The 12,384-nt window shown below is 36.3% G+C and overlaps 1 protein-coding gene across 1 annotated transcript in view; it reads right to left on the reverse strand.

The window, feature by feature from the left end:
* Window positions 1-8,011: 8,011 nt before the first annotated feature.
* The window catches only part of LOC139737303 (MORN repeat-containing protein 3-like), a 5,079-nt gene continuing 706 nt past the window's right edge, over window positions 8,012-12,384 (reverse strand). The window contains exons 2-5 of the mRNA XM_071647975.1: window positions 11,286-11,440; window positions 9,695-9,854; window positions 8,699-8,883; window positions 8,012-8,214 (exon numbers count right to left, since the gene is read on the reverse strand). Coding sequence (XP_071504076.1) covers window positions 8,146-8,214; window positions 8,699-8,883; window positions 9,695-9,854; window positions 11,286-11,440 — 569 coding nt within the window. The 3' untranslated portion in view covers window positions 8,012-8,145. The remainder of the gene's footprint in view (window positions 8,215-8,698; window positions 8,884-9,694; window positions 9,855-11,285; window positions 11,441-12,384) is intronic.

The raw sequence follows: 12,384 nt of genomic DNA on the forward strand, positions 1-12,384 counted from the left end.
CAACAACAACAACAACAATGAAGAAAAGAAGTGCTCGAGAGCCCAGGGCACCATTTCATTAAAGTCGTCGGCCCTAAAAATTGTCAGGGCATAGTGATCCTTGATTTTGATTGACTGAGAAGATCTGGTCACTGACTGTTTTGTAGGTATGGTTGTCAAGGCTGACAACTTTAATGAAACGGTGCACTGATCCGCAATGAGACAGCTCATTTTCAAGCGTCCTTCAATCACGAATAATAAGCAACACTAATGACAAATCTATAAGGTTAAAAGATTAGGCCTACACTTACTCACATTTTTTATAATATTTTTCTCTTCCTCCTGCCATTTTACTGAATGCAAACAGTGTGAATAAATAAAAATTTGTTATATTTTGGATAAAATTTCATCCTCTGGTGATTGGTTGAAAGAGCCTCACGTGATCATGGGTATTTTCAGCTATATCAGAGTATTAGCTTGTTTGGTACCCAATACTATTTGCAGAAAGTACGTCACTCCTATAATGACATTTCGCAAATGGTGTATAGGCCTATGTACTACCAAAGAGATTTTCCCAGGTGGGGAGGAGAAAGATCTCTTTGTGTACTACAGATATTTGCAAAATGATGTCACAAAGCATTTCTCAATTGTGCGCAGCAGCTTTGCACCGAAGTAACATGCAACAATTTTTAACAAACAATTGTTACGTCACAAAGTAATTCTGACATAGCGCACTGCATGCGTCGTACCGTCACTCCAACAAGAAAAAAAAAAACGATAGTGATGTCACAAAGCAATTTTGACATTGCGCATTGCATGCGTCGTATCGGCGTCACTCTAAAAACCAATAGGGACATCACAAAGCAATTTTGACATGATATGCGCGCTGCTCGTACCGTCAGTCTGTGAAATGTATTCTTGTATTAAAGTAATTGTGACGTCGCAAAGCAATTTTAACATTGCGCATGGCTTCGTATCGTCACTCTGTGAAATGTAACACAAAATAATATCGTAACATCACAAAGCAGCCTGACATCGTGCGCTGCTTAGAGTCACTTCATAACATCGCATCCACCACTACGACACGACTTCTTGCTTCGCAATTTCCCCATTTTCCCTTCTTTTGTTTAAATTTTTATCCAAAATATAAAACAAAATGAAAATATGCTTTGCCTAATTTCGAGTTTCTGGTTGAAACTATAGGCCTCGGTGTCTTAAAAAAAAAAAAAAAAAAAAAAAAAAAAAAACTTTTCATTTTGGGGCTGCGCCCCTCAGTGAATAGTTCCTTTGGATTCACCTCTGCCCATAGATACAACCAGAAACTCTCAAGGCAAAGTATCAAGTTTTGTTTACTATGACAGCGCATGATCCAATTATTAGAACCTTCAATTTCTTGTAATTACTGCCAGATAGGCCTAAGGTTGATTCGAATCAAAAGTTGCATAGTACAGGGTGTCTTATGATAATGACGATCAAGAAAGGAGCTGAGAGCAAAGCATCGCGTCGCGCTTATTTTTGTTTGTTTGTTTGCTTGCGCTGGTGCTTGTTTGCGAGTTGTTGTTTGTTTGTTGTTGTTGTGTTTTTGTTTTTGTTTTGTTTTGTTTGGGGGGGGGGCCCAGAGATTGAGTTGTGGGTAAGTAGGGCCTGTACCTTTTTCGATTATTATCTGTCAAACAGATACTAAACCTGTTAACGCACTAACAACTGAAGTGTTTGATCGCAAAAGGAGCTACGCGCCATAAGCCATGAATTTTGAAGTCAGGTCATCATCAGATGGAGCGAAATAAAACCTCTCCAGTGATAAGCTATCATCAGATGGAGCGAAAAAAACCTCTCCAGTGATAAGCTACCTCACTTGTGACATGACAGGAAATATGCAAGAAGTTACGATTAAGAATATCCAATATTTTCTTTATTATTTTCTTTGTTTTTTAGGAGCTTTAACCACAAATATTTCAACTTGAAGGGATGGTGTAGTATTGGTGGAGATGAGGATTGGGCTTTTAAATTTTTGCAAGATGCCAAGAAACCGCATTATTATGAAATACTATACAAAGCATGCCATTCTAAGAGGAATTCAAAGTTTATGAGATGAAAATCGGTTTTGAAATTGCTGAGACATAAAAAAAAGTAAAACAAAGTGATCATAATAAAAGGTGGGTCCCACCTTTCATTAGGATTGCTCCGATGTGGATATCTCCGCCATTTCAAAACCAATTTTCATCGAATAAAGCCTGAGTCCCTTTTGAAATTACATGCTCTAATTCATATTACTTCATGAGAGTTTCTCATCTAAAAAAAAAAATAATAACAGAAACCTGAAGTTAGGTCTCAAGCAAACTATAAAGAATGGAGTTGAGTCGTTTTGCTCCTTTCTAGATTGCATCTTTGTTTTAGTGTCTGGCGGCAGGAGAGAGAGTAGCCTCTTGTCAAGGCCCTCTCGCTGTATGGTGAAAAAAACCCAGCTGCGTGGTGTTGCGCTGTCGCGCTCGGCAGCGCTCGCTTCGCTCGCCTGTTACAGCGAGAGGGCCCTGATAACAGGCTAGAGAGAAAGAGACACTGTCCAGAGATCCAAAGAGAGAGAAGGGGATGGGGGGGGGGGGGGTTGAGGGGGAGTACAGTGGTGAATCTACGGAGGGGGGGGGGGGGTGCCAAGTGAACTTGATGATGGATTGTGATGTTCATGCGGCACCATGTGTCAAGACCCATGTACAATGTATATATCAGCACTCTGTTATGGTTTCCGTTGTGTAATTATTCATATATATAGACGTCAGGAAAACATCACTAACGGGCTTTCAAAATAGCAAAAAAAAAAAAAAAAAAAAAAAAAAAAAAGTCGCCGACTCGGTCATCTAGACACCCATCTCACGGACTCTCCCCTCAGTGTCCCCCCCCCCCCACCCCTCCCCCAGGCCTTTAGCAAAAGGCTCGAATCGCACTGGAACATAATCTTGGAGAATATATAGCGCAAAGGTCAATTTTCTATTTACTTTGATTCTTTTATTGGTCGCGTAATATGGTTTTACGTATTGTCTACAAATTCTACACCATTTCCATGTCTACATGATACCTTTCTCACATTGAAAGGGGTCAATTTCAATCGCGCAAAGAGAGAGAGAGAGAGAGAGAGATTTGCTTGAGTAAATCTGTTTGCTTAGACATGGAATCTTAACACATAATGGATACCCATATTTATGATTGAATTTCACATTTTGTTCAATGTTTGTTCAATACAATACGGTCAGCATAATTTTATGTATGTGTATGTGCGTCTTTTTTTCTTTTCTTTGTAGTGTAGTAGTAGTGGGTAATGTAGACTATTAATGTATAGGTCCAAACATACTAGGCTTCTATACAACAGACGATGTCGGGTTCTGGTATTACAGTAAGGTTACCTGAGTTTCGGTGTGGTTTTGTTTACAACGCGTATAATATCTATTTTTATCGCTTAGAACAAATGAATACTAAGGTGAGGGCCTACTCATAATACATGTATAGCTCGTCTTTGTAATCGTTAATTCCTTTACAAGCACCCTTATGATGGGCATTGACACTGAAAATGCAGAGGATAAAATACACGTATGAGCAAGTTATACAAATGCGAAAAGGAAAGTAAGAAATTTGACAGCTTGTACTATGAAGACCACCGGGAGTATCCGGCCGGGGCCTTATACACGGAAAATTCAGAATTCACACAGAGAAAAAAAAATGCATCCAAAAGTTCTGACTATCCATAGTAATCCATTTGAAAATAAGCCTATGTAATATCTTATCAATTTCTTGCTGACACCATTGACCGGATGAAAAAATGCGCTTTACAGCAACCCAAGTTGAATTATATGGTAATAAGAAAAACAAAAACCGCCTAAATACATTGCATTTTTTTTTGTTTTGTTTTGTTTTCTTTTTATATGAAGAATTTATTTACTTTAAAGAGGAGTTATCAACTATTCTAATTGCTTCTGAATAGGTGATGTATCGCCTATAAACACATAATACACTATCACAATGACTAATGATCGCAATTCGATAATCCTTGAATGTACTTGCGTTGGCGAGTTGTTGCATGCGCATTGAAGAACTCACACCTGTAAATAAAATGGAATGTCCCAGCCCCCTTCACAAATTCGTACCAAAGATACCAAAATGAAATGAAGAAAAAAATTAATTAAAAATCAGTGATGCAGTTTGGCAAAAAAAAACTGAATAGCTGTAGATATTGAGTATGAATTCCTCTACAAACTGCATTTTAGTTGGAAGATGAAAGCTTTTCTGATGGAATTGAGGGGACTATATTTTATTGACTGCATGTACAGAAAATAGGTGTTGTTTTGAGTGAAAAGAACTCGTAGTCTGGCTTTGCGGACCATTGGACAGAGTTTGAACAGAAGAACCTGCCTTGGAAATTTGATGGATGAAAGGGTATATCTCACTTATTCAGGTTAGTGAAGATGAAACACCTCATTTCTCCCAGCTATTTTACAGAATTTTTTGAAATTTGAATTTTAACACACGTCTCTATGGGGAATTATTTACCCGTGCGAGTCCTGAATGGTCGTGAAGAAAAGTGGGTGCGCCCTCTGTTGCTCGCTGTAGGCACAGTACTGTAGTACGGTTGGACCCAATTTCATTTCATTTCATTTCATTTCATATTTTAGTATTTTATTGTCCATAATGCGTCTAAAGTTACAAAATAATTGAATGTGATACATATACAGGATCCGAGCCTCTGTAAATTTCATCAAACTTCATGCACAGAACGATGTCATGTCCGCACTGATTATGTAAGCCTATCCTGAAGTCATGTCAAGTTATGACTCTGATTGTAAGTGACACTATCTTTCTCAAACCATTTTCATTTTACTGGTCAGTCGACGGGGGTGAATTAAACGCCATACTCTGCGTTTTTTTTTTAAAGAAGGGGGACCAAGAAAAACAAAACAGGAAAATAATGATAAACTTTCGTACGGTTTGTGATCCAATGACACAATGATACAGGCAGAGACAGAGCAATTTAGATAGCATCTCCGTAATATAAAGTACCTCATTTGTTGAAAGAAAAAGAAAGAAGAAAAAGAAGAAAGTGCAGTGTTTGCTTACACTTATGTTTTGTGTTGTTTAAAAATTTGATGGGTACAATGCAGTTTGTGTGTAATCAGCCCTGGCTGCAAAAAAAAAGGGGGGGGGGAATGTGTATCTATATATATATATATATATATATATATATATATATATATACATTTGTATATATATACACAAAGAAATTGAAAGAAGAAAAAGAAGAAAGTGCAGTGTTTGCTTACACTTATGTTTTGTGTTGTTTAAAAATTTGATGGGTACAATGCAGTTTGTGTGTAATCAGCCCTGCCTGCAAAAAAAAAAGGGGGGGGGGAATGTATATATATATATATATATATATATATATATATATATATATGAAGAGTTTGTTTGCAAAAACCGATAAGTCCATTTTTGAAGATTTTGAAGTGCGGTCTTTGTCATAAAGTACAAAATAATACCTTTCAAATGATATATTGGTCACTGCATATAAAGGTACATTTTTGATGTTATGGTCAAAAGAAGCAAAATTTTTCTCATTATTCTCTTTATTTTTCTTGACCTTTAATCGCAAATATTTCCATTTGGCAAATATGGACTTATCGGTTTTTGCGAACAAACTCTTCATATATATGTATATATATATATATATATATATATATATATATACATACATTTGTATATATATACACAAAGAAATTGGAACTGCATATTAGTTCCACTAACTACAAAAATCACTTTAAATTCACTTAGTATAATACACGAGTATAATGTACTTATTTTTAGGGTGGGAAAACAAAAATGACAGAAATTAAGACGATCTGTAACCTTCTGATGTGTTGCCAGGCAGTTTCAGAATCAATCATGAATTTAGTATACCGTAGTTATAAAGAAATTGTTGACAATTTTGAAACTAAAACAATTATACATGTACAAAAACAGTCAGAAATATTTATTTTTGAAGAAACTTTTCTTATAGTATTCAATGAAGAGTATAAATTATGATAAGATAAGACACAAAACCACATTGAATGTGGATTCTTGGAGTTGATTGATTAAACATATAAATAAATGATAGTATATGTAAGACATTGTATGTACAAACAAGTGAATGAGTGATACATCCGACATTGCTTTGCATACCCAACTTTAACCTGATCCTTCTGCAATTCCCCGAGAACCATGAATGTCCCTAGCCAAGATTCTGTTTTTTGACAAAGAACGGACAGATAGGTTGGTATAATCTGCCTGTGTGACAGTAATCAAGCAGAACATGTATCCCCTGTACATGGTCAACTAGCTCACTGCATGATCCATCGAACAGTGCAAAATATCGATTGGATGAGAGATATTAATGCAGTATGCACTGGGCTCTTTTATTATGCACTATAAGGGCACCTCAAATGGGTCACCGAAAGTCAAAATCTAGTGAGCTTTAATACACATAGCTGATTGCTACCTATGTCTCCATGTGAGTTTTGTGGCAAAATAAGTGCACTTCTTTATTGAAAACAGTACATTAGACCAAAACAACAACATATATATATACACACACACACACACACACACACGTACAATTTGATACAGCTAGAAAAAGAGCAGATATTGATAGAAAAATTAAGTCAATTTCTGGTCAGCGTAACACAAATAAACATGAACTTAGGCCATAAACGCAGACACTCTTGTGTATATTTTGGGAGCTTGGTATATTACTAGTAGATTCCCCTAGGAAACAGGTTAATTGCCAATCACTTAGCCTACGGTTGTTGATCCAAGTATGGCAGTACAGCTTGGTGCAGGTAATGAAGCAACATCATCGGATGTACCAGCCTTATACAGATGACATTCAACCTTTCAACTAAAAAGATGTTGAAACACCTTACACACACACACACACACACACACACACACACACACACACACATACACACACACACGCACACACACATGCACACACGCACACACACACACATTTCGTATCAAAACCCACTGGTTCCTCCTTCCTGTCAAATTTATATATGCATATAAACACCAAGGGTATATACACACGCACACACACACACACACACACACACACACACACATAAATTGTCTCTTCACCATAATGTTTTATAATCTAAAGCTGGATCCATGGTTATATCTATACATGCATACAAAAGTGACATATACGCTGACTGAACCCTATTACACGTACATATTTTTAAGTCAAAGATTACTATACATTAGGTTGCAAGGTTTTCACAATGTCTACAGCTTTTTCATTTGAATGAGTTGTACTAAACACACAAGTACATGCACGATACAGCGCAAACAGATTGGATTTGCTTCAAACAGTATTTTTGAAGCAGATTTATTTGCAATATATTATTTACAGTCAAGTTACATAATTTACTTTGTACAAGGCATATCTACAGTTTACCCAAAAAGATGTCATCATTTTGCAAAATGATGTGATCCACTTCTGAGTTAGATGGTGGGTGAGATGAAAAAGCTAATGTATTGTTAATTTGTTAAGAACTGCACATTGATTTCAATATCAAAATGTGAGAACATGAGGGTTTGCTTGGCATTTTTCCATTCACTGAAACTATCAATGATACATTATCCAAAACACTGGAAGAAAGAATATATAATTTTCTGCATTTTGGTAATGGTACTCATGTATATGAGATATCATACTACAACATAAACGTGGTATATAAAATGATATAAATCAATGCATTTGACATAGTGCAGTAGCATGATTTACATCAGGCCAAAATAGCTCAAGTGTGAAAAAAAAAAAACCTATCACAGGTTTTTTTTTATACTCAAGAAAGTTTGTAAATTGCATCTGAGCTCCTCTGCAAACCTAGTACAACGATAAATAACATCAGCAGCCCAGAAGCAATGTCAGAGAGAGAGAAAAAAAATGTTTTTGTACTGAGTATACCTCAGTAAGAAAGTATTTCCAAGGAAAATTGATCTTGCTATACATCCAGGTAACTTAAATACACATTGACATTGGTGTGTTCAATCCATTCACTGTTTCAGTTTCATGGCTGGGATGTGAAATTTAAGTTTATCATTTCATATCCTAGGCAAAGAGACAAAATGTGCTGCATTTCAGTCACTGTCCGGTAAAAATGTGTCCTCTGCTTCTCTTAGCACTCCTTCTGGATCTGCAAGTTTGATCTGTGGCACCAATGAAGAACAAAATGAGACATTATCTTTATACCTGAGGTTACATTTTCCTTACACATTGTATTATCATGACGTCAAAGAAAGACATGATTGTACTTTTGAGTTACTAATGCAAGAATTCCAACTCATATCTTTTAATTATTTTTTGAATGTTTAAGAACTTTCTGATTTACAAGTGGTAAAACCTGAATGTTCATATTGATACTCTATCTTATAGGAAACATCAATGTAAAAGACAATCTATTTTACTTGATCAAACTCTTATATAGCCAATGGATTTAGTTACTTGCTGATATATTTACTTCAAACAAAGTATACAATGGAAATTGAGATATTCCCTTTCAACATCTGGAAAGAAAACAGATTTGAAGCTGAACATGAAAATAGGGTTTGTCTTCAAGAAGTAATGTCCAACATACATTCCACTGTTAAATAGAATTAGATCACATAAAGTGCGTCTTAAATTATACTGTACCTCGGGAATTGGGTATTGAGTTGGTTCTGGAGCTCCATCCCTGCCAAAGTCCACCATGGTACCACATTTGGCGATGTCATTGACCCAAACACCTTCATACATCTGACCTTTGTCCAGGTAGAAGAACTTTCCTTCCCCATTCTTCTTGTCATCTTTCCACATGCCTTCGTAGCGATTCTCTGAAGCTGTCAAATAGAGAAGGTATAATGTCAGCTTTAAACCCTATGAACTCTCAGACATCAAGCCAATTAATACCTAGAGGGTCATCGCTACATGGTCATTATCATAACAAGAGCACTGGCCACAGATCCTCAAGAGACTCACACACTGTCATGTAATGAAAATTTTATCTGTGACAACCACATCCTTATGCAGTTGAGTTAACTGTTCATTCACAATAATGCATTAACCCATTGAGGACGGGCTGATTTTGCTACAACACACATTTCCAATAGCTAGACACCTGTCCGAGTATACTTGGGACTCATCTTCAATGGGTTAACAAGAATCAAGATGTCAAAAACACAATAGCCTATCTATCCTTCATAAAAATCCTATCTATAAGGCACAAAATACCAAACTGTTAATTCATACAATCAACCCTATACTTACAGTAAATCCAAAGGGATTGCAGAAAATCCTTTGACTTCTGTGAATTTTGGCTTTAATAGGATTAACACATGTTTATGTCTATCCGAGAATGCTGACCTATGCCATGCCACCAACAATGTGAAGTACATTAGCACTTACAGCAGAAGTATGGCAAGTCATTTCCCCCACTCTGTCACTCTAGCTTAATAAACTCCAATTTGTGAGAGACTTGAATGTGTATTGGCTAATCATCACTAATATTACTGACTGAAGTCACATAATGACCTGCAGAGTATAAAGTGAGTGTTTGTTGTTGCTCCAGTGTGTATGTGTGTGTGTGTGTGTGACTTAATCAGCGAATTCAGATTTTGTGATGTTTTCTCCTAAGCTGATTGAAATTCTTACCCAGTCTTAGCATGCCTTGCCCATTCCTCTCATCATTGTACCACTCCCCTTCGTATGTACTTCCATCAGCGAAGTACATTCGCCCCCATCCACTGCGCTTCCCTGCATACCACTCGCCTTCATAGTACTCCTCCGATGCGTAGAAGTTTGTTCCATAACCCTGCAAGGAGTGTTCATGAAGGAATGCATCTGGATCATAGCATATTTACTTAACAGTTCATAATTGGAAAACCAGTGGCTGAGCTGAGCTTTACTGATTTTGTAGTAACAACATTGTTAGGGGCAGACCCAGGAATTCCGTTAAAGGACAAGTTCACCTTCATAGACATGTGGGTTCAGTGAATGCAGCAATATTAGTAGAACACATCATTGAGAGTTTGAGCAAAATCGGACAATCCGTTAAAAAGTTATGAATTTTTGAAGTTTCTGCTCAGTCACAGCTGGATGAAAAGACTACTATAGCTCGTGATGTCACATGAGTACAACGATATAAAGAAAGAATAAGGAAAATTCAACATATTTCCATTTTTCTCGCATAACAAAAGAACACTCGACTTGTCTCTTTCAGAAGGCAGGGGGAATAATATTACCCTTAACATAGACGTCAGTAGCAAGTCAAAGAAATGTGCACTTTCTTCAAAAAGTAAAGTTTTGTGAAATTCTCTTTTTATTTTCCTTATATAGTTGTACGCATGTGACATCATACACTGCAGTAGTCTTCTCTTCCAGCAGTGACTGCGCAGATACTTAAAATATTCATAACTTTTGAATGGATTGTCCAATTTTCCTCAAACTTTCACTGATGTGTTCTACTAATATTGCTGCATTCTCTCAATCCTTATGTATATGAAGGTGGACTTGTCCTGTAAGGGGAGGTGCCTTTATCAAATTAAAGGGGGGCGCACTCATCCCATTTCTTTTATTTCTTTTGTTTTAACCAAAAAAAAAAGAAGAGGGGACGCGCGCCCGGTGCACCCCCATCTGGATCTGCCACTGATTGTACATCCCAGTGCAGTTTAATTTATTTAGCAACAAGAAGTAACCTAACTGTGGCAGTACAGCTGCCTTTTTGTTTATGAATAGGTGGTACTGGTATAGCATTCGGTTCCTTTCAAACAGCCACCGATTTAATATGATTGTACACAACAAAAATTATAGAAAAAAAATATTCTAATAAAGTAATTTGGAATATTTACACTATTCTTGCAATCTTACTAAACAAAGTCCAGCTGTGCCTCATCATATATCAATATTGAAATTGAATGTAACTTAAAATAAACAGAGTTCACAGACACAAAAACATACAAACCCAAAGCAAAAGAAAAGCTATGTAAGAGTCTGAAACACAAACTATTTTTTTGTAGAAATGTGTCATGTTTAGCGCTATATACACGCAACAAGACTTCACAATTTAACACGACTCCTAAAACTTCATGTGCTTGTGCCAAGTTTAATTCCTTGTTCATTTATATGTTTGCAAATACATAATACTGGACCACTTATTTTGGCACTTTAAACACATGAGATTAGATACAACTGATAATTCTACTGAGAACAATAAAATACAAATAAAAGTAATGTGATTACTTACATGCCGTTTATCATTCTTCCATCCCCCTGAATAAATCCTCTTGTAGCCCCCTCCCTCTGCAGGAGTACTCAGTGTGCCAAATCCATTCCTCTTTCCAAACTTCCAGTCTCCATCATACAGGGCTCCCTGTTTCTTCCATTTCTGTGTTCCCTTACCTGTATCCAAGTGAGAGAAAATATGCATTATATATAAATAGAAATTTTATTTTGAATATTTAATGAACAGTACACATTTGTTGTCAAATTTGTTACTGACATAACAAAGGTTGTATTTTCCTCCATTTTCTGAAATAGGAAGTCATGCAACCTTTTATCATGCTAAAGCAGCAAAAATACATATGTACAAGCCTTATCCTTCAGTATTTTATTCATAGTAGCATTACTCTGATATAACAAATTGTTAAGTATCTGGTCTTCTTATCCAGCATGATGACAGCATTTAAGAGTTCCAAACTTAATTCATAACTCTTAAACATACTGTCCAATTATCCTCAAATTTCACTGATGTTCATTACAAAAAATATTTCTACATCTATTGAATTCAGATATACTCAAAGGCCTATAGACTCTACTTGGGGTAAGAATTGAATATCTGCATACCTGTGGGGCATCAAAATTAACAAGTTTTTTTTTTCTCAAGATGTTCTATCAAATTGTTGTCAAGTTATGGAGAAATAAGGACATAAAATCACACTTGGAAATGCAATGGTGGAAAATGTCAAGCTTTCATGAAACACAGTGGCATGATGGCATAAAAGTAATGCAGTAGCAGCCATCATATGCAAATCAGATGATGTGATGACATAAAAGATCACTTCACAACTATTCCATTGGTTTGCATGTAACGAACAACTCATAAACAGAGCTCATGTATACCTTTCTCCATTCAAGAACTTTATCAATAGGCACTGTCAGACTGGCAAAAGATCGAGAAGTATAAGATTACAATCTTTAAAATCTTGATCTTTCGCCAGTCTGAGGGTCATGCACGCCTATTGAAAACCCCTGTACAAAAGCAACGGTTTCACTATTTCAGTGAATTCAAGCCTGATATTTTCTCCCCAAGTTCATTATAAAAAAATAAATGAATAGATAAAATA

Source organism: Diadema antillarum, unplaced genomic scaffold (assembly GCF_040938485.1).
Source record: "Diadema antillarum isolate AM-2024a unplaced genomic scaffold, OU_Dant_1.0 seq00000688_RagTag, whole genome shotgun sequence".
Taxonomy (NCBI): domain Eukaryota; kingdom Metazoa; phylum Echinodermata; class Echinoidea; order Diadematoida; family Diadematidae; genus Diadema; species Diadema antillarum.